The sequence below is a fragment of the Chaetodon trifascialis genome, chromosome 19, assembly GCF_039877785.1.
Source record: "Chaetodon trifascialis isolate fChaTrf1 chromosome 19, fChaTrf1.hap1, whole genome shotgun sequence".
NCBI lineage: Eukaryota > Metazoa > Chordata > Actinopteri > Chaetodontiformes > Chaetodontidae > Chaetodon > Chaetodon trifascialis.
In genome coordinates this window covers 24,141,365-24,161,310 of record NC_092074.1, presented here as the reverse complement: position 1 = coordinate 24,161,310, position 19,946 = coordinate 24,141,365, and the positions used below count along the sequence as shown (strand labels likewise).

At 49.7% G+C, this 19,946-nt stretch overlaps 3 protein-coding genes across 3 annotated transcripts; 1 reads left to right on the top strand and 2 right to left on the bottom strand.

The window, feature by feature from the left end:
* Window positions 1–1,718: 1,718 nt before the first annotated feature.
* zbtb25 (zinc finger and BTB domain containing 25) lies at window positions 1,719–7,842 on the top strand. Its single transcript, XM_070987475.1, has 3 exons — window positions 1,719–1,794; window positions 3,840–4,019; window positions 4,251–7,842. The coding sequence occupies exons 2-3, from the start codon at window positions 3,847–3,849 to the stop codon at window positions 5,449–5,451; spliced, it is 1,374 nt and encodes a 457-aa protein (XP_070843576.1). The 5' UTR covers window positions 1,719–1,794; window positions 3,840–3,846; the 3' UTR covers window positions 5,452–7,842.
* LOC139348163 (dentin sialophosphoprotein-like) lies at window positions 5,784–11,150 on the bottom strand. The gene is made up of 5 exons (XM_070988114.1): window positions 11,139–11,150; window positions 9,883–10,216; window positions 8,087–8,119; window positions 6,495–7,553; window positions 5,784–5,812 (listed from the first exon to the last, which is right to left on the bottom strand). The coding sequence occupies exons 1-5, from the start codon at window positions 11,148–11,150 to the stop codon at window positions 5,784–5,786; spliced, it is 1,467 nt and encodes a 488-aa protein (XP_070844215.1).
* Window positions 11,151–13,887: 2,737 nt separating this feature from the next.
* On the bottom strand, window positions 13,888–19,096 carry LOC139348177 (C-1-tetrahydrofolate synthase, cytoplasmic-like). The gene is made up of 12 exons (XM_070988140.1): window positions 19,052–19,096; window positions 17,723–17,825; window positions 17,556–17,637; window positions 16,790–16,849; window positions 16,397–16,450; window positions 16,176–16,312; window positions 15,859–15,959; window positions 15,607–15,743; window positions 15,246–15,357; window positions 14,690–14,817; window positions 14,465–14,552; window positions 13,888–14,238 (listed from the first exon to the last, which is right to left on the bottom strand). The coding sequence occupies exons 2-11, from the start codon at window positions 17,821–17,823 to the stop codon at window positions 14,499–14,501; spliced, it is 966 nt and encodes a 321-aa protein (XP_070844241.1). The 5' UTR covers window positions 17,824–17,825; window positions 19,052–19,096; the 3' UTR covers window positions 13,888–14,238; window positions 14,465–14,498.
* Between the last annotated feature and the right edge of the window lie 850 nt (window positions 19,097–19,946).

Genomic DNA, 19,946 nt, shown 5'->3' with positions numbered 1-19,946 from the left:
CCTCATTAATAAGCTCGATACAAAAATGTATTTCCAAATGTAGAAAGCACCAAACAGCAGGAAAAGGAGACAAATATTGTCCGCATCGGCTTCCATACTCAGCTGTCAGAAACTGGGCTCTTTAAAATGGTCTAAGTGTCCACACACAAACATGACTAATACTTTGGAAAACCTAACCGGAAGTAGGGTATGTTCTGACGGGGTGCGTGCCACCCTGCTCCATCTGGAAGGAGGAACCTGTCGGAGGTCTCACTCTGACCAGAATTCTAGGAACCATAATTGTTTTTCGAAGTCAGATCAGAGATTTGATGAAGCGATGACATCTCACTCTGTTTGAAATCTGAGTGACAAAAAATAATCAGACCTAAACGTTTAGTCTGAGTTTGAGTTTTCAGTGAAACTGATCTGATGTTTATGTCAGAATCAAACTTTACTTCAAATGTTCCACTTTGTGTTTCTGTCAACAGAAAAACTTGAATTTCAGTCATTTTTACGTTGAAACAAGATTCATGTTGGAAAAACACTTTTTTCTTTAATTTCATGTAAAATTATTCTTTATACAACATTTCTTTCTGGTAAAGGTGATTCTACCTGAGTGTGAGAAGACCTTCAGTACTTCACCTCAGTAACAGAGTGAAGGTGCTCATCTTCACTTACATCATCTTAGTGCACACCTGTCGTCCCTCCACACAGGTGTGTTCTTCTGTCGCCTGATTAGTTCTGAGCTTGATTGACAGCAGGACAACTCACCCGTTAGCTTTGTTAGTGCAGGTCGTTTGGTGACATCCCATAATTCCAGGTACAGCTCTGCCCAATCTGCACCTGAGCACAGGTGTCATCGACCAGCTGTGAGTCTGCAGAGACCTGCACCTGAAATCTGAAAATGGAAATACTCAGTTACAAACATTTAGTTACTTCACTAATCAGTTGTAACAACACGATTTATTTCGCTTCATCAAACTTTTAGGCAAAATCATCGTTTCGTCAGTGAAACACTTTTTTCTTGTCTGAGTTCTGATTTAGTGTTCGGATTATTCTGTCCAGACCCTCAGGGTGGAGCAGCAGCAGACAGAGAGGAGAGATGATGATGATGATGATGATGATGATGATGATGATGATGATGATGATGATGATCTGCCATGAAAACAGAGTGTGTGACTGCAAAAAACAAATGAAATGAAAATGAAGAGCTGAAGAGGAAGAGGAGGAGGAGGAAGAGCAGGAGGAGGAGGAGAACCCGTCACATGTTCATAATCAGATCTGAAGAACTTGAATTTGAGTTTGAGCAGAATAAAAATCACATGACTGTTCCGGATCATCCTCTTCATCCTCTTCTTCATCTTCATCCTCTTCATCACCTGCAGTGACTCTATCAAGAGTAAAAATCATTTGATGTTCAGAATCACAACATCATATTATCACCTGAAGAAGCTGAGCTGTGTGTGACGTCACAGCTGAGCTGCGTCAGGTCTCCTGATGATGATGATGATGATGATGATGATGATGATGATGATGATGATCTGTTGTTTCCCATCATCACGTGTCTCTCAGTGGAAACATTCATCTTCCTGCTGAATATTTTTATTATTTCTGTCTTTGTTTGGTTTCAGTGGATTAAAACGCGCCAATCAGTCCGTTATTGATCATTAATTACACGTTGGTAAGTGACGCCGTCGGATCACGTGACCAGCCCCTTTGACCCTTCCTCTCGCGAGACCTGACGCGGCTTTTTGCGAGATCATCTGCAGCAACAAATCGGCTCCAGAACCTGAAGACAATCTGCACATTTCTGCGGTAAGACGCCGATTAACGGCACGTGCACAACACGGACAGACAGAGGGTGTGTGGGGCGCGGATGGGTTTGCGCACGCGCCTCTGTGAGTCTAGGTGAATGAGGACGTGCGTGTTAGTGAATTTGAATGAGACAGAGGATGGAGGAGGCTGCAGCCTCACGGGCGCGACACGACGGGCACGCGCTGAGCTGTATTGTTGTTTGGTCGCGCGGGTGTCCGGTTTCCGGTTTGTTTGGATCAGAGAGCATTTGTTGTCATCTAAAGACCCCCGTGTGTGTGTGTGTGTGTGTGTGTGTGTGTGTGTGTGTGTGTGTGTGTGTGCGTGCGTGCGTGCGTGCGTGCGTGCGTGCGTGCGTGCGTGTCTCAGCTGACCTTCAGTGAGGTCACAGGTCAGCAGGTGATCCCCTGCTCACCTGTCCAGGACTTCTCAGGTCTGACTAATCACACCTGAGCTCAGGGTGACGGTGGGCGGGACCTGCCAGAGGTAAAGTGAGGTCACTGAACGTGGTGGGCTCGTGGGTCCGCAGCACCTGAGAACAGCTGATGTTAATGATGATGATGTCAATAGAGCTTGAAGCTGAAGAGCAGTGACTGATGAGGAGGATGATGACGATGATGACGACAATGTTTACTCCTGGGCTGTGGGCTGTCCCCTCACAGGTGAAGGAAGGTCACCTGCTGGAATCATCATCATCATCACCATCATCAGTAGCCATAGCAACAGGAAGCCTGTGGACACAATGTGCTTTAAAATGTTTATATGAGAAATGTTGAATCTGAAAAAAGTCAACTACAACTCCCAAGATGCATTTTACTGAAAGTATCCAATCAGAGGCAGCTACACGTTAACTTCATTTATTCACTTCACTTCTGGGTCAGCTGAGCTTGAATTCAGTAACCATGGTGATCTGTTTTGCCTCCGACTGGATTTCTCTCCATGACAACGTTGCTGAGGCTCATGGGTATTGTAGTTTCTAAAGGAAACCAGAGTTCTTGTAAACAAAGTGTGAATGACTGAAACTGGAGTGAAACCAGAGTGAAGCTGTGTGATGGTTTCTGATCCGCTGACGTCCTGCTGAGGAAACACCATGAACCATGTCGTCCTCCTCCACTTCCTGTTTCCTGTCGTCTCTCACCTGATCACCAACCAATCAACCACCAGCAACCTGATGAAGAGTGCGAAAGTGAAAGATCAAAAAGTCCAAATGATTTGTGTTTCTGATTCATAACAAATTAAATCATCTGTCGAATCATTTCAGCCACACAGGTGAAGAGGTGAAGCACAGGTGAGGTACAGGTGAGGTAAAGCACAGGTGAGGTGAAGAGGTGAGGCACAGGTGAGGTGAAGCACAGGTGAGGCACAGGTGAGGTGAAGAGGTGTGGCACAGGTGAAGTGAAGCACAGGTGAGGTGAAGGGGTGAGGCACAGGTGAGGTGAAGCACAGGTGAGGTGAAGAAGTGAGGTACAGGTGAAGTGAAGCACAGGTGAGGTGAAGGGGTGAGGCACAGGTGAGGTACAGGTGAGGTAAAGCACAGGTGAGGTAAAGCACAGGTGAGGTGAAGAGGTGAGGCACAGGTGAGGCACAGGTGAGGTGAAGAGGTGTGGCACAGGTGAAGTGAAGCACAGGTGAGGTGAAGGGGTGAGGCGAAGCACAGGTGAGGTGAAGAAGTGAGGTACAGGTGAAGCGAAGCACAGGTGAGGTGAAGAGGTGTGGCACAGGTGAAGTGAAGCACAGGTGAGGTGAAGGGGTGAGGCACAGGTGAGGTGAAGCACAGGTGAGGCACACGTGAGGTGAAGAAGTGAGGTACAGGTGAAGTGAAGCACAGGTGAGGTGAAGGGGTGAGGCACAGGTGAGGTACTGGTGAGGTGAAGAGATGAGGCACAGGTGAAGTGAGGCACTGGTGCATGCGGTCGTTGGTTCCTGCAGTTTGTCAGCAGGTGGCGCTGCAGCAGTGACAGCTCGCTCTCAGTCTGCGCTGGGTGGAACCTGAACAGGTGGACCTGAAGCCGGCTGCAGGCCTCTGACTGAGCGCTGTGTCTTTGCAGGGGGGTCATGGAGGTGTCGTCTCACAGCCTCTTCCTGCTGCAGCAGCTCAACGTTCAGAGAGAGTTCGGCTTCCTGTGTGACTGCACCGTGGCCATCGGAAACGTCTACTTTAAAGCTCACCGAGCCGTCCTGGCCGCCTTCTCCAACTACTTCAAGATGATCTTCATCCACCAGTCCAGGTAAGGGGCTGGACAAAATAACTGAAACACCTGCTTACAGTACTCATACAGTGTGGAGGATTGTTAGAAAGTGATGCAGATAAAACAGACGGCTGCTTTTAAAATGCACCTGAATCGATGATCCTGAGAGCCGCAGAGCCGCTCACCTGTTGATCAGCCGCTCACACACTGTTGATTCTCAGCCTGATGAAGAGTTGACATGTCCCTCTGTCTGTCTGTCTCTGTCCTCAGTGAGTGTATAAAGATCCAGCCCACAGACATCCAGCCGGACGTCTTCAGCTACCTGCTGCACATCATGTACACCGGCATGTGTCCCAAACAGCCGGTGGACCAGAGCCGGCTGCAGGAGGGCATCAAGTTCCTTCACGCTTATCAGCTGTGTCGGAAACCCGGAGAGGGCGCCGCCGACGCCACCACCGATGTCGTTCGCATGTCCAACCTGTACGGCATCCAGATCTCCTCCCAGCTGGCAAACAAGGAGGCACCTGGAGTCCCCAAGTCCACCACTGTGTCCTGTGGGGCCCCTGACAATGAACACTCCTCTAGCCGGGGGGGGCGGTCCCTCTCACAGTTGTCCCTCACCGTTGGACTGGAGGGGGTCCCGTCAGATCGCCAGGCGTTGGTGCAACGCAACGTCTGCTCTGTGGCATCTGGAGACGACTCCGACATCTCAACCCGCATTAAACAGGAGCGGCTGGAGGAAGAGGAAGGGGAGGACGGCGAAGGGGAAGAGGGCCAGGGGGCGGGGTCTCCGTCTCCAGCTCAGGGCAGCAGTCCCAGTCAGAGCCTCCTGTTCAAGGACCGGCCCCTGGTCCTGCTGTGTCCTCGCTGTGGAGAGCGTTGCTCCTCCCCTGAGGGCCTGCGGGAACATCTGTTCAGCCACGCCCTCGACCCCACTCGCCTGATGGAGGGGTTGTCGCAGGGCGGCGAGCTGGACGCCGGTGTGGAGGAGGGGCCACCAGGGGCCCAGGAACAGCTGGACGCAGGATGTCTGGAGGAAGCGCTCAGACAGAGCCAGGCGCTGGCTAATCAGCTGGCTGCAGAGCTGAGGAGGAGCCGGGGGGGAGGAGGAGGAGGAGGAGGTGGGAGCAGCCCCACTCCCGCCGTCCTCCATTCACGCAAACGAAAGATCGCCTGCGCCGTCTGCAGCCTGCGCTTCTCCCACAAGAGCCAGCTGCAGGAGCACATGTACACCCACACCGGCAAACCGTCCCGCTACCACCGCTACAACCGGCTCTGCAGCCAGCTTTTCCAGGCCTCTGCCCACTTCTGCGAGGGCACCGCAGAACACGGGGGAGGGGGCGGGGCCTCGGCCGGCGCCGCCGCGCTCTCTGAAGAGACCAACAGGGACACTCAGGACAACGGCAGCTCCTGCTACTCCCTGGACTCTGAGATCTCCCAGGAGAGTGTGGATGGCGTGCCCGTCGAATGATGTCATCAGATGAACAGTGACGGGTGTTTCGCCACAAGGCGTGACTGAACACAGACGGTTCTGTGGTCTGGGAGTGGAAGACGAGTTGAAGCAGCTCTCTCTGGACTCTGAGGTTTCTGTTCTGTTGGTGTCTCTGCTGCTATCTGATGGTCCTGTACCTGTGTGTGTGTGTGTGTGTGTGTGTGTGTGTGAATCAGTCATGTGGTCATATGTGTTGCCGTGGTCATCGGCTGCGAGAGGCCGACTGTTGGTTTTATAAACTCGGTCAGTTCGTCAACACAGAAAATTAAAAATCTTGTCTGATGTGAATCTTTGCTGGTTTTCTTCATCATCTACAAACTGAGTGAGTCTGGATTCTGGGCTGTGGGACGGACAAAAGAGACATCTGAGACGTCAGCTGGGACTAATGAGATCATGGTTCACATCCTGACGATCACTTTCGTTTCATTGCTTTGTTTATTCCTGCAGAGACTGAAATGTTGAATCCTGATCTTCCACTCGACCAGCGACAAGCATCAGACTGAGGAAGATGAGGATGTTGGAGTCCTTCTTCAGAGGACATCAGTCTGATGTCAAACTGCAGTCGTGTCTTCACACTGTGGAAGAAACAGGAAGTCTGAGTGTTGAAGCAGCAGCAGTGCCTTCGTGTGTCGTCTCCATCAGTTCATCAAAGCTCATGGCTTCGTGACAATCTGATGAAGAGAAGCAACAATCCGCCCAATCACTGATCGACTTTACCAGCTTTTAACTTCACGTCTGACCAAATTCTTCCTGTTCTAGAAGCGTGAAGAACCTGCGGACTGGAACCCGAAGCTTCCTCTGACGTCCTGAGCTGAACTTCCTCCGTTGAAGGATCACACGCTGTTTGTGAAAAGACTTTTGGTTTGAGTTCATTCCTGAGAATCAAGTCGAGATCAGTCAATGATCAATGATCAATAATCAGTCAGTGTTTGTTTTTAAAAAGTAAAACTGAGTAAAAAAAAGAGAAGAGTTTGAATGTTTGTATTTCAGCAACAGAAAAAAATCTGCTGGTCTGTCCTGACTCCTGCTGGACTGATCTGACTCCTGCTGGACTGTCCTGACTCCTGCTGGACTGTCCTGAGTCCTGCTGGTCTGATCTGACTCCTGCTGGACTTTCCTGACTCCTGCTGGTCTGTCCTGACTCCTGCTGGACTGTCCTGAGTCCTGCTGGTCTGTCCTGACTCCTGCTGGACTGTCCTGAGTCCTGCTGGTCTGTCCTGAGTCCTGCTGGACTGTCCTGACTCCTGCTGGACTGTCCTGAGTCCTGCTGGTCTGATCTGACTTCTGCTGGTCTGATCTGACTCCTGCTGGTCTGTCCTGAGTCCTGCTGGACTGTCCTGACTCCTGCTGGTCTGTCCTGAGTCCTGCTGGTCTGTCCTGAGTCCTGCTGGACTGTCCTGACTCCTGCTGGTCTGTCCTGAGTCCTGCTGGTCTGTCCTGAGTCCTGCTGGTCTGATCTGACTTCTGCTGGTCTGTCCTGAGTCCTGCTGGACTGTCCTGAGTCCTGCTGGACTGTCCTGACTCCTGCTGGACTGTCCTGACTCCTGCTGGTCTGATCTGACTTCTGCTGGTCTGATCTGACTCCTGCTGGTCTGTCCTGAGTCCTGCTGGACTGTCCTGACTCCTGCTGGTCTGTCCTGAGTCCTGCTGGACTGTCCTGACTCCTGCTGGACTGTCCTGACTCCTGCTGGTCTGTCCTGAGTCCTGCTGGACTGTCCTGACTCCTGCTGGTCTGTCCTGAGTCCTGCTGGTCTGTCCTGAGTCCTGCTGGTCTGATCTGACTTCTGCTGGTCTGTCCTGAGTCCTGCTGGACTGTCCTGAGTCCTGCTGGACTGTCCTGACTCCTGCTGGACTGTCCTGACTCCTGCTGGTCTGATCTGACTTCTGCTGGTCTGATCTGACTCCTGCTGGTCTGTCCTGAGTCCTGCTGGACTGTCCTGACTCCTGCTGGTCTGTCCTGAGTCCTGCTGGACTGTCCTGACTCCTGCTGGTCTGTCCTGAGTCCTGCTGGACTGTCCTGACTCCTGCTGGACTGTCCTGACTCCTGCTGGTCTGTCTTGCCCGAAACGTTGTTATTTCCTCTTCAGGCTGAAAAATGCTTGAAAGGAATCTGATGTCACTTTATTCTGAAAGGGAACTGAAAACGTGTTCTTGTCCTTTAGCTGAGGACTGACGTCTCCGTTCATCCATGAGGACTTCCTGTTGGGATGTTATTGGTTATTGATTGGTGAACAGTCGTGATGTCGTCTTCATTCTGTGTTTCACTGTAAAAAATCCAAACAGGAAGTTTTGTGTTTTGTACATAAAAGTCTTTTTTTTTCATTGATGGAAGAATAAAGTTTTGTAAATAAACGTCTTTTTCCACCAATCAGAGCACGACTCTGGAGTTTGACGAGAACGCTTAAACTCCTGCTTTGAGTTTTTTCTGATCTAAACCTGAAATTAACGATCTTTTCACTGTTGATTAATTTATTCAAAGGTGTCAGAGAAAGATCCATCTGAAGGTTTGAAAACTTTATTTAAAAGAACATTAAAATCTTCATCAGAAGGTTTGAAACGTGACAAAACAAAGAAAAACAGATTCATTCATTCAAGATTAAAACAACGATGATACCTGACAGCAGCTTCTCATCACACCTGGAAACACCTGGAAACACTCAGAACGACAGGAATGAAAACATAAAGAAAAGAAGGACAGATAGAAATATAAATATGAAGTTGACTTAAACTAAAGTAATTAAGACGGAGGCTCAGTCTGGACCTTGGACAGAGACTGTCCTCAGAAATTTGAGGGTCTCCGTCCTCTTCCAGACTTTATGTCTTTGCTGGACTTTAAATCTGCTGTAACAGATTCTGTCCAGCAGGCGTCATCAGAGAGCTGAGCGCCGAGCTGAACAGAAGCATTCTGGGAAACTGAGTATCCATGCTGATGTCACTCTTTCAGCAGCACAGGATGTAAGATGAATTCTGTTCTTTCAAAATAAAACGTCCAGAAAGAAAATCTCAGTTTATGGTTTCTGTTGTTTTTATCTGCAGCAAAAAGAGAAATCTAGAACTTTATTGTGAAATCTCAGATGTTTTTTTACTCATCCTGATATGAAAAGCTGGAAAATGTTTCCGATGTTTCTAATAATCTTTAAGAAGCAGAAACGAAACAAAAGTCTTTCATTTGATCAAATCTTCAGTTTGTCACGTCCAATCAGGAGACGGGAAAAGTCGTTGAATTCATTCTTAAAATCCACTTTTTTCTCTTTTTAACAAACAACAACAACAATGATCATCCAGCACATCGATACAAGGTTTTCCTCCTGAGCCCTCGTATGTTTGTTCAACAGGTTTCAAGGATTTTTCAGGTCTTTTTCCTTTTTTTTGTCCCTGTCTGTCTGTGTCCCTGTCTGTCTGTGTCTCTGTCTGTCTGTGTCCCTGTGCCTCTGTGTCCCTGTCTGTCTGTGTCTCTGTCTGTCTGTGTCCCTGTGCCTCTGTGTCCCTGTCTGTCTGTGTCTCTGTCTGTCTGTGTCCCTGTCTGTCTGTGTCTCTGTCTGTCTGTGTCCCTGTCTGTCTGTGTCCCTGTGCCTCTGTGTCCCTGTGCCTCTGTGTCTCTGTCTGTCTGCGTCCCTGTCTGTCTGTGTCCCTGTCTGTCTGTGTCCCTGTCTGTCTGTGTCTCTGTCTGTCTGCGTCCCTGTCTGTCTGTGTCCCTGTGTCCCTGTGCCTCTGTGTCCCTGTCTGTCTGTCTGTCTGTCTGTCTGTCTGTCTGTCTGTCTGCGTCCCTGTCTGTCTGTGTCCCTGTGCCTCTGTGTCTCTGTCTGTCTGCGTCCCTGTCTGTCTGTGTCCCTGTCTGTCTGTGTCCCTGTGCCTCTGTGTCTCTGTCTGTCTGCGTCCCTGTCTGTCTGTGTCCCTGTGCCTCTGTGTCCCTGTCTGTCTGTCTGTCTGTCTGTCTGTCTGTCTGTCTGTCTGTCTGTCTGTCTGTCTGTCTGTGTCCCTGTGCCTCTGTGTCTCTGTCTGTCTGTGTCCCTGTCTGTCTGTGTCTCTGTCTGTCTGTGTCTCTGTCTTTCTGTCTTCCTGTGTCTCTGTCTTCCTGTGTCTCTGTCTTTCTGTGTCTCTGTCTTCCAGTCTTTCTGTGTCTCTGTCTTCCTGTCTTTCTGTGTCTCTGTCTTTCTGTCTTCGTGCTCTCACCTGTCAGAGGTTCTGATTGGTTGATCTGTTGCTTAGGGACAGACGGGTGTATTTTTACCCTCCATCGCTATAGAAACAAAAGCTGCAGGTTCTTCTTCTTCTTCACTCTTTTACAAAAAGATGAAGACGTGTGTTGACATCAGAGCTCAGAGCGATCAATAACCAATCGCTGATCACTGATCAATGATTAATGAGTCAGATCAGAGTCACTCAGAGGAGGCTTATGTTTCTGTGTACAGTCCTCCTCCTGGTCCTCCCAGTCCTTCTGGTCCTCCTGGTCCTCCTCCCGGTCCTCCTCCTGGTCCTCCTGGTCCTCCTGGTCCTCCTGGTCCTCCTGGTCCTCCTCCTGGTCCTCCTGGTCCTCCTGGTCCTCCTGGTCCTCCTCCTGGTCCTCCTCCCGGTCCTCCTCCCGGTCCTCCTCCCGGTCCTCCTCCTGGTCTTCCTCCCGGTCCTCCACCCGGTCCTCCTCCTGGTCCTCCTCCTGGTCCTCCTCCCGGTCCTCCTCCTGGTTCTCCTCCTGGTCCTCCTGGTCCTCCCGGTCCTCCTCCTGGTCCTCCTCCTGGTCCTCCTCCTGGCCCTCCTCCTGGTCCTCCTCCTGGTCCTCCTCCTGGTCCTCCTGGTCCTCCTCCTGGTCCTCCTCCTGGTCCTCCTCCTGGTCCTCCTCCTGGTCCTCCTGGTCCTCCTGGTCCTCCCAGTCCTCCTCCCTGAGCGTCACAGGCTGCGCTCATATTAAATCCTGTAGAAACTCATTCTGGGAAATAAAACCAAATCCTGTTTCCTGTTCTGTGGCCTCCGGGGACATCTGTCTCCTCCCTCCCCCAGCCTCCCCCGCCCTCTCACCGTCTTATTGAAGAAGCAATTTGTGTAGAACAAAATGCCAATCAGTGTGGTTGCTATGGAAACTGGGGTGGAGGAGAGAGACCAGCTCGGCGCCTCCTCTCCTCTCAGAGAATCAGATCTGATCAGAAACAGGAGGAAGATCCTCGTTCAGGTGAGATTCGATCTTTTATTCAGCTGGATGAGCCGATGTTTTATTTCAGTTTCTGCATCGTCGAAAGCTTTGATGACGTTCAGGTGATCGCACGTCTCATCTCAGAAGGCGTGAACTCTGATCTGAGAGCAGCTGATTGTTCAGAAGATCCTCAGCTCTCTGTGATCTCCAAAGGTCGAAATGTCCGCTGATGTCTTCCTCTGATGATGAAGATGAACCTCTATGAATGCTTTCACTCAGAGACAGTCTGTCCTCGTCCTTCTGTCCTCGTCCTTCTGTCTTTAATCTGCAGTTAATGACAGAACCTGTAAAACACCTGAAGGAGGGAAAGCAAACACTGTTGATGTGTTTATTAAATGATGTTTGTGTGATTCAACGTGTTCATCGTCACCTCAGAGTTTCTCCGCTGAAATAATCTGTGAATGAATCTTTTTCACATCTGGACACTTTTAATAATCGTCGTGTCTGTGTTTGTCTGTCAGCTTCGTTTCATTGTTTTTACCTGAATTTTCATCTTTGAGTCGTTTTTTGGTCTGTTTTTGCTCTTCGTCTGAAATCTGCCTTATTTACTCTTTTTCTTCTCATCAGAAGCTTCACAGACACTGAAATGTGTTTTTGTGTCTGTGTTTTTAGGATGTAGTTTGACAGTGATCAACACTGACATCAGTGTCATGGTGCAGGATTTAATCTGGCTCTTCGTCCTCTGCAGGTCTCACCTGTCTAATCTGGATGAAAACAGCAGCTGATTGTGGACAGGAAGTATCAAACCATTTAGCTTCAGCGTGGAGACAAACCATGGCGACAGAGGACGGAGAGGACATCCAACGAGCAGAAAAAGTCACTTTAAAGAGGAAGCTGACGGGTCCTCCGAGGCTGCTGCTGGGAAAAACCAGGACCAGGAGCGTGGGGGAGGACAGACCCGAGGACAAGACCAAGAAGACAGGAGACTCAGGAAAAAGCTCGGTGGCTGCAGAGAGTGAAACTACTGAGCCGACGCAAAATGCCAACGTGGACGCAGGAGCTTCATCTGAAGTAGATGTGGAGAGCTCCAGGGGGCGCTGTGGAGCTGCAGGTGAGGATGATGACGTCAGAAACACGAAGGTAAACAGACGCAGCTGGTGGAGAAGATTCTCGCCTGCTGTGGTTTGTAACAGGAAGCAAAGGAAGGATGTCAAGGAAAGTTTGGAGGAGCAGATCAATGATGGTTCTGCTCCCCCAGAGGAGGCGCTGCAGGAGGCAGACGCTGCCGGGGGACATAAGACAGAAGACAACACTACAGGAACTGAAGGAAAGACCAGGTTTAACATGAGGACTTGGCCGACGTTCAGAAGATTCCTGACTTTGTCCAACGTTAAACGAACGCACAAGAAGAAGACGGATTTTGGAGAGAAAGATCGCGATGAAGCTTCGACGACCTTCCAGCAAAGAATACACAAGTTTTTCACCAACGACGGAAAGAGCAGCTCGTCCAGTGTCCCTCCAGAAAGCACGGAGGACACGACGAAGTGTGAGGAAGCGCCGTCTTCATCTGCAGCTCAGGTAGACGAACCCAGCGAGTCCCACCGCGACCTGACCGCTGGGAGTGTGGAGGCTGTGACGGTGTCGGCAGAGATGAGCCTCCAGCTGACGGAGAAGCGAGCTGCAGCACAGAGTCCAGAAACACGACAGCAGCCAGTCTGTGACGTCAGCGTCTCTGAGGACGGTTTGACGGACCCTGGAAACGGATCTGAAACCACCCAGACTGACGGGGAGGTTGTTGTCAAAGATTTCATGGATCTTGAATCTTCAGAGAAAGACGAGGTCTTCGGTGTCTCCACCAGAGTCGTCCTGGACGCTGCTGAGCTGCTTTCAGCCTCGACGTCATCATCACCGCAGGTCCACTGTGAGGACGAGATGGATGAACCCACCTCACACCCCCTACAGCCATCCATCAACGGACCCTCCATCCGGATTGAGCTGGTTCCTCCAGACGCCGTCGCTCAGGAGGATGGTGAGGAGGAGTGTTGGGAGGACAGTTCCTCCTCAGGGAACCACCTCCTCCTCCTCCTCCTCGGCTTCGAGCCCAGCGAGCAGCGGCTGCTTCAAACGGCTCGCTCTCTGGTCCGGGCCGCCATGAACGCCGCCGTGGATCAGCTGACCAGAGAAGAGCAGAGAGAGTCAGACTGCGTTCTCCGAGAGCCGCCGGGCTGCAGAGATCACGCCTGACGACGAAGAGCTTGAGGAAGAGCTCGTAGGTGTGAGAGTTTGTAACACAGACTGTACGTGTGGCATCACTATGACGTCATCAGATGACATCAGGCAATGAGAAGATCTGAAAAGGTCGTTTTGTGACTGTTCTGGAGCCTTCGATGTGAACGCCTCATCTTCATCGGCAGGTGGAGTTCGTTCAGGTGTTTTTAGAAACATGCAGCCATGATTCATCTCATGATGTCCACGTTCGTTGTCCGTGTGTGACGGACATTTAGTTTTCGTTGTATCAAAGTGCTCCACGGTTCAAACTCCACCTGCTGAACGACGAAATGACACCAACACACGGCGGCTTTCAGCTGACCAATCACAGACCAGATCACCTCTGCTTGCCTGACAGTCGCAGCTCAGGGCAAAAAATCCACCATTTGATCATCGGAATCCTCTTTGAAGCATTAAATTGTAACTGATTTACATTCTGATCATTAACTAACCTCACAGCTGATTGGTGTTAATCAATAAGTATTTTTGTAAATATTTAGTTTCCTCTTTGCTTTGATTTGTTCATGTGACTGATTTTAGTTTGATGTGACAACAAAGGAGAAAAGTGTGCTTTTAATTTATGTTTAAAAACTGTATTTGCTGCAGACCGAACTGAATCCGACTGAATGATTATTGATCTTTTCCTTCTGCTCTTCATCATGAAGAACAGACGAGTGTCGACCACAGAAGAAGAAGAGGAAGAAGAAGAAGAAGAAGAAGAAGAAGGAGAAGAAGAAGAAAAGGAGGAAGTGTTTTCTGTGTTTAAATCATCTCAAACATCAGGCCTCATCAAACTGTAGAATCATTTCAGATCATTCAGACTCAAACGAACCGTCAATCGATGTGATTAATGGTCAACCAGCTGTCAATCATCGAGGCTTCTGCAAAACGTTAAAACTTCAACTTCATGTTAAAAACAAAAAAAAAGTTTCAGCATCAGAAATAATGTGTTCACAATGACGACATGAACATTCAGCTGTTTCTGAATGAAACGTCTGAGTAATTAATAAAACGTTATGTTCAGATGCTTAAAGTCAAACTTTATTTGTTAACAGACTGAAGAGACGTGAAACCGACGAACAGAACGACTGAAACAACATCAACAATATCAGATCAGAGCCAATCAAAATCCAAAAATCATAAACTGTCAATAATCAATACACTGATCACAGATCAGGTCACTTCACGTTTGCTTCAGTCCAGGAGACAGCTGGCGTGTCTCTGTTCCCATGGCGACGGCCTCTGACCCCAGAGCAGACATCTTGCCATCGTTGCGCCCTGAGCTCCGGCTGACAGGCAGCGTGCTCGTTGTTTCTTCTTCTTCTGTGATTTTGATTGTTGAATCTCCTCAGTGTCGCTGTTCAGTCAGATCCCTTAAACACATCAATTCAAACGAATCTTTATTGATCTTTGTGCGCAGACGAGGTCACAGCAGCAGAGAGAAACACACCAAAACTCAATTAAGAAAAGAAAACTGCAAAAGAGAAGAAAAATAACGAGCAGAAGAAGAAAATCTGACGAACAGCAGGAAAGTAAAAGATGACAGCAGAAACGTTTGGAGATGAAGTTCTCTGTTGTAGAAGAAACTTCAGGTTTGACCTCCTCCACCTTCTCCTCCTGCGGTGTTGCTGTTTCACCTCCTCGGCTGGCGCTTCAGGAGGAAACGCTGAGCGCTCTGCACCGTGTTCTGCAACAGAACCAGCAGCATCAGCTTCGAGCGCCAAACGCACGTTTGAGTTATCACTTTATTATTTTTCACTTCAACAATCATGCAAACAAAAATAAAGTCAAGTAAAATAAAATAGAATAAATGCACTAAATTACCTCCATGAGCATGGCCACCGTCATCGGCCCCACCCCTCCTGGAACAGGTGTGATGAACCCTGCTCTCTGATTGGCTGAGGCATAGTGAACATCTCCAATGACCCGTTTGCCGCTGGCCTTCGTCTCGTCTGTCAGAGACGAGTACACAGAGGTCAAAGGTCACACACAATCTGCTTTCTGTCTACACCACGAGAACAGTCATGTGACGGTGTTCGTATGAACGGAGGTTATTTATTTATGTACAACAGGGTGTCGTCTGCAGAGAAACAATAAAGCTCTTTATAGAGACAACAGAAGGGGGGCAAGAACTGAGCCATGAGGGACGCCGCAGTCCAACTGAGCCATGAGGGACGCCGCAGTCCAACTGAGCCATGAGGGACACCACAGATCAACGAGGACGAAGAGTTACCCAGAGGGACAGAAGACGTTCTGCTGAGAGGTTCATGTGTAATAAGTTCACAGTCTGTGATGCCCACCCACGTTAGACCAGACGTAGTATCAGACCAGTATCAGATGTAGTATTGTGTGTGGTCCCTGATGCAGTATCAGTGTGTACCTGGTACATGGTTGATTCCACAGTCGATGACCACAGCTCCCTCCTTCACCCACTCTCCTCTCACCATCTCTGCTCTCCCCGCCCCCACAACCAGGATGTCAGCCCGGCCCACCTGCATACAAACAGGAAACGCATCATCAGACACAGGAAATGCATCATCAGACACATGGAGTTTCTCAGGATAAGGTATCTCAGGATTTGAAATTAATTTGTAATAATAATAAAGAATAATAATAATAATAAAGTTTATTTGTGCAGCACCTTTCATACAAGACATTGAGCTCAAATTACTTTTCCACAGAGAAACTACTTTGTGCTTCACATTAAATAATAGTACTAATCCTCAGGTGAGTGAGGTCACCTGTTCAGGTAAGTCAGGTGTCTTGGAGTGACAGGTGGTCACCGTGGCGTGGCTCCACAGCAGCAGGTCGTGCATCGGTGCGCCGACGATCTTACTGCGACCAATCACAACTGCATGTTTCCCCGCCACAGACACGCCTACACAGGAACAGGAAGTTGTGATATTTGTGTGTCTGTGACATCATCTGAGAGTGTGGTTTGTGTGTGTGTGCGTGTGTGTGTGTGTGTGTGTGTGTGTGTGTGTGTGTGACACCTGTCTGTCTGATGAGCTCCATGCAGCCGTTGGGGGTGCAGGGGATGAAGCAGTCGTTCAGGTCACCTCGAGACAACTTGCCTGCATTAATACAGCTCAGACTGCGCGCGCACACACACACACGCACGCACGCACGCACACGCACACACACACACACACACACACACACACACACTGTAGCGTCACTGTTAAAGGTCAAAGGGCTGATCAGGAATCACGTCAGTTGATTAAACTCAGGGACAAAAACATGAAAGCACAGAACTGAAACCGTCCAGGACACGAAGACAAAGGAAGACAAACTTCCTGTGAGGATTCACCCGTCCACATCTTTGTCCGGAGAGACGGCGTTGGTGACGAGGTCGGCATCGATGGGGTTGATGGAGTCCAGAGGAAGCTGGACAATCAGACCGTGGACAGACAAGTCCTCGTTGACCGACATGATGCGCTGCAGGACCTGTGGGACCACAGGAAACAGGAAGTGGTCAGAGCCGCACCTTCATCTGCTGGACGTTGTCGTCGCTGCAGGTTCGTCACCGACCTCGTCCTGCGTCGCTGTGCTCGGCAGCCTCACGTGTTTCGCATCGATTCCGATCTGCAGACGAGAAGCTGACAGTGTGACTGAAGCCAGTCGATCATGAAAAGATCAATATATCAATCTGACATGGACGCGATGACATCATCGGGGCGGGTAAAGAACCAGAACGTTCTGGATGATTCAGGATGAGGACCGAGTCCTCACTTAATGAACACGTCTTAATAAGCTCTGTCCCTGCTTCACATCTGAGTCCACTTTAAAGTGTGAACCAGGCTGAGAACTGATCCCTCATGTGGACTCGTGAGATCTGAACCTGGCTGTGGAGCCGTGAGCTGGTCTGAGTCTGATCTGTCGATGAGACACTGAATGAACGTGGATGAAATGTTTGTCTCTGACCTCGGCTGCAGCCTTCAGTTTGGAGCTGATGTACAGGTTGGAGTCGTCTCTGTCTCCCACCTGAAACACAGTTTGACACCTGATCACACACAGAGGTCATGTGACAGTCACCTGATCCTGCTGTCACACTTTGTCTCACAGCAGAGAACCAAATGGACGAGGCGGAGAAGAAAGGAGACGACACAGAATGAAGACATGAGGTGGTGGCAGGTTCACGGACAGGAAGCAGGTGTGTGCAGGTGAAACAGGAAGTGAGAGCGCTCTAATGTACGGGAGGTCTGGAGGGTCAAAGCACAGTCTGAACTGTGATCTGTTTGCTGACAGTTGATTTGCTAACTGTGGGATGATGTCATCACATGAGGAGATGTCACCTCAGACAGGAACTGAGTTTTGGATGGAAGCGGTCTCTGCAGGTTCAGGTTTGGGTTTGAAGGGCTCAACGTTTGTTATCAGGTTCCTGAGAAGAGGAGCAGCTGCAGCCAGCACAACCGGTTCAGACCAGTTTGACCCAGAGTCCCCAGTCTGGACCAGAACGACAGACACGTGTTCAAACACACACTCATGTGATCTTATTCCAAAACAACGACAACAACAACAACACGTGTCCTGACCTCACACCTGATGTCACCAACAACATGATGAGTAGTTTCATTGTTGTTGTTGTTGTTGCTGTTTTTGAGCTGTCGTCTTTCCGCCTGCCGTTTCCTCTGCTGGACTTTCTGAAGTCCAAACTGACCAGTGACAAAGTCACTCACAGGTTACTCACCTGTAAGACGAGCAGACCTGGTCTGAAGCCTGAGTGACTCTTCATCTTCTCCACCTCCGTCTTCAGCCTCTCCCTCACCAACCTGCTCACACACAGATCCAGGATCAGCTCACACTGCTCACATCTGACCGCTGTGACTGGACCAACTGGGACAAGCTGGGACTCACTTGGACGTCTTGTTGCCGGAGATCACGGTTGCTATGGAGCGTCTGCTTCCTCGGCAACTGGACACCCCGAGACGTAGCGAGAGGACGGCCAAGGACAACATGACTGAAGGAGAGAGAGAGACAGGTGACACAGGTGTCCACAGACAGGACACAGAGACAACACAGGTGTCTACAGAGAGGACACAGGTGTCCACAGAGGTGTCCACAGAGGTGTCCACAGAGGTGTCCACAGAGAGGACACAGAGACAACACAGGTGTCTACAGAGAGGACACAGGTGTCCACAGAGACCACAGAGGTGTCCACAGAGAAGACACAGATGTCCACAGAGACGATACAGGTGTCCACAGAGAGGACACAAAGACCACACAGGTGTCCACAGAGAGGACACAGAGACAACACAGGTGTCCACAGAGAGGACACAGGTGTCCACAGAGACCACACAGGTGTCCACAGAGACCACACAGGTGTCCACAGAGAGGACACAGAGACAACACAGGTGTCTACAGAGAGGACACAGATGTCCACAGAGATGATACAGGTGTCCACAGAGAGGACACAAAGACCACACAGGTGTCCACAGAGAGGACACAGAGACAACACAGGTGTCCACAGAGAGGACACAGGTGTCCACAGAGACCACACAGGTGTCTGTGTGGTCTCTGAGAGGACACAGAGACCACACAGGTGTCCACAGAGACGACACAGGTGTCCACAGAGACCACAGAGGTGTCCACAGAGAGGACACAGATGTCCACAGAGACGATACAGGTGTCCACAGAGAGGACACAGAGACCACAGAGCTGTCCACAGAGAGGACACAGATGTCGACAGAGACCACAGAGCTGTCCACAGAGAGGACACAGATGTCCACAGAGACCACAGAGCTGTCCACAGAGAGGACACAGATGTCCACAGGTGTTGTAGAACTGCTGAAGGTGTAAAAACAGACTGAGGTGATAGACGAGCTCGCTCTCACGTTTGACAGAAATCAAACAGACATCATGCTGAAGCTTCTTTTCTCAGCTGGTCTCCACATGATGGACAGAAAGACGAGATGCTGGGCGAGCGGAGAGACGGACAGAGAGACGACTTGTGACCCGGTGACTCCGTCTGCCATTGAACGTGTTAATGATTAAAAAGTAAGACCTTAAAGAGTCCAAGAGCTCGAGCGTCTGAAACCTCACACAAACACACGTCTGTGAGTCGCCAGCGTTTCCCATGATTCATCAGTGCAGCTGCAGACAGACGTGAAGACGTGTCCAGTCATCAGAGTCAGAGTGACTGCAAACTAAACAACAACAACAACAACAACAACGACAGGAACTGACCTGAGAGACGACCAGAAGACTCCTGACACACTGCAGCAGGAGAGTGTGTGTGTGTGTGTGTGTGTGTGTGTGTGTGTGTGTGTGTGTGTGTGTGTGTGTGTTTGTTCAGTCACTCCTGTGGGCGTCTCTGTGTGTATTTCTGTACGGAAGCTCATGAATGACAAATCTCAGTGAACATAAAAAACAAGTAGAATAAAAACAAGGATTAAAAATCAGCTGAGAGACTCCTCCGTCCTCCAGAGGACAGTGTCAATCAATCAATCCATCGATCCATCGATCGATCAATAACATTCCTGTGATGTTGTCTTGACTCCAGACGTGTTATTAAAAGTTTGTGAATTCTCTTTAAGAAGTCTGACATGAAGTACATGTACTGCGACATGATACTTAGTGCAGTACTGACTGTGTACTGTTTACTGCTCTGAAGCTCTGAGCTCACTGTTTTTGACACTAACGTGTTTCCATACATGTGCGTTATCAGTGTGTGTGTGTGTGTGTGTGTGTGTGTGTGTGTGTGTGTGTGTGTGTGTGTGCGCGCATGTTCCAGCTGTGACCTGAATGGAACCAGCACAGGGAAGCAGACTGAGCCAGAGGAGGGAGGTCAAAGGTCACAGAGCGAAGTGGAGGAGGAGGGACGTCCCACACGGCTCTCAGCCAATCAAATTCCAGACTGTGTGGGAGGGGAGAAGAAACAATTCTCACAGGAAGGAACAGAAGAGGAGGAAGAGGAGGAGGGAGAAGAGGAGGAAGAGGAGGAGGGAGAGGAGGAGGGAGAAGAGGAGGGAGAAGAGGAGGAAGAGGAGGAGGGAGAAGAGGAGGAAGAGGAGGAGGGAGAAGAGGAGGAAGAGGAGGAGGGAGTGACTTCATCTCTTCAGTGAAACAAATCAGTTTATTA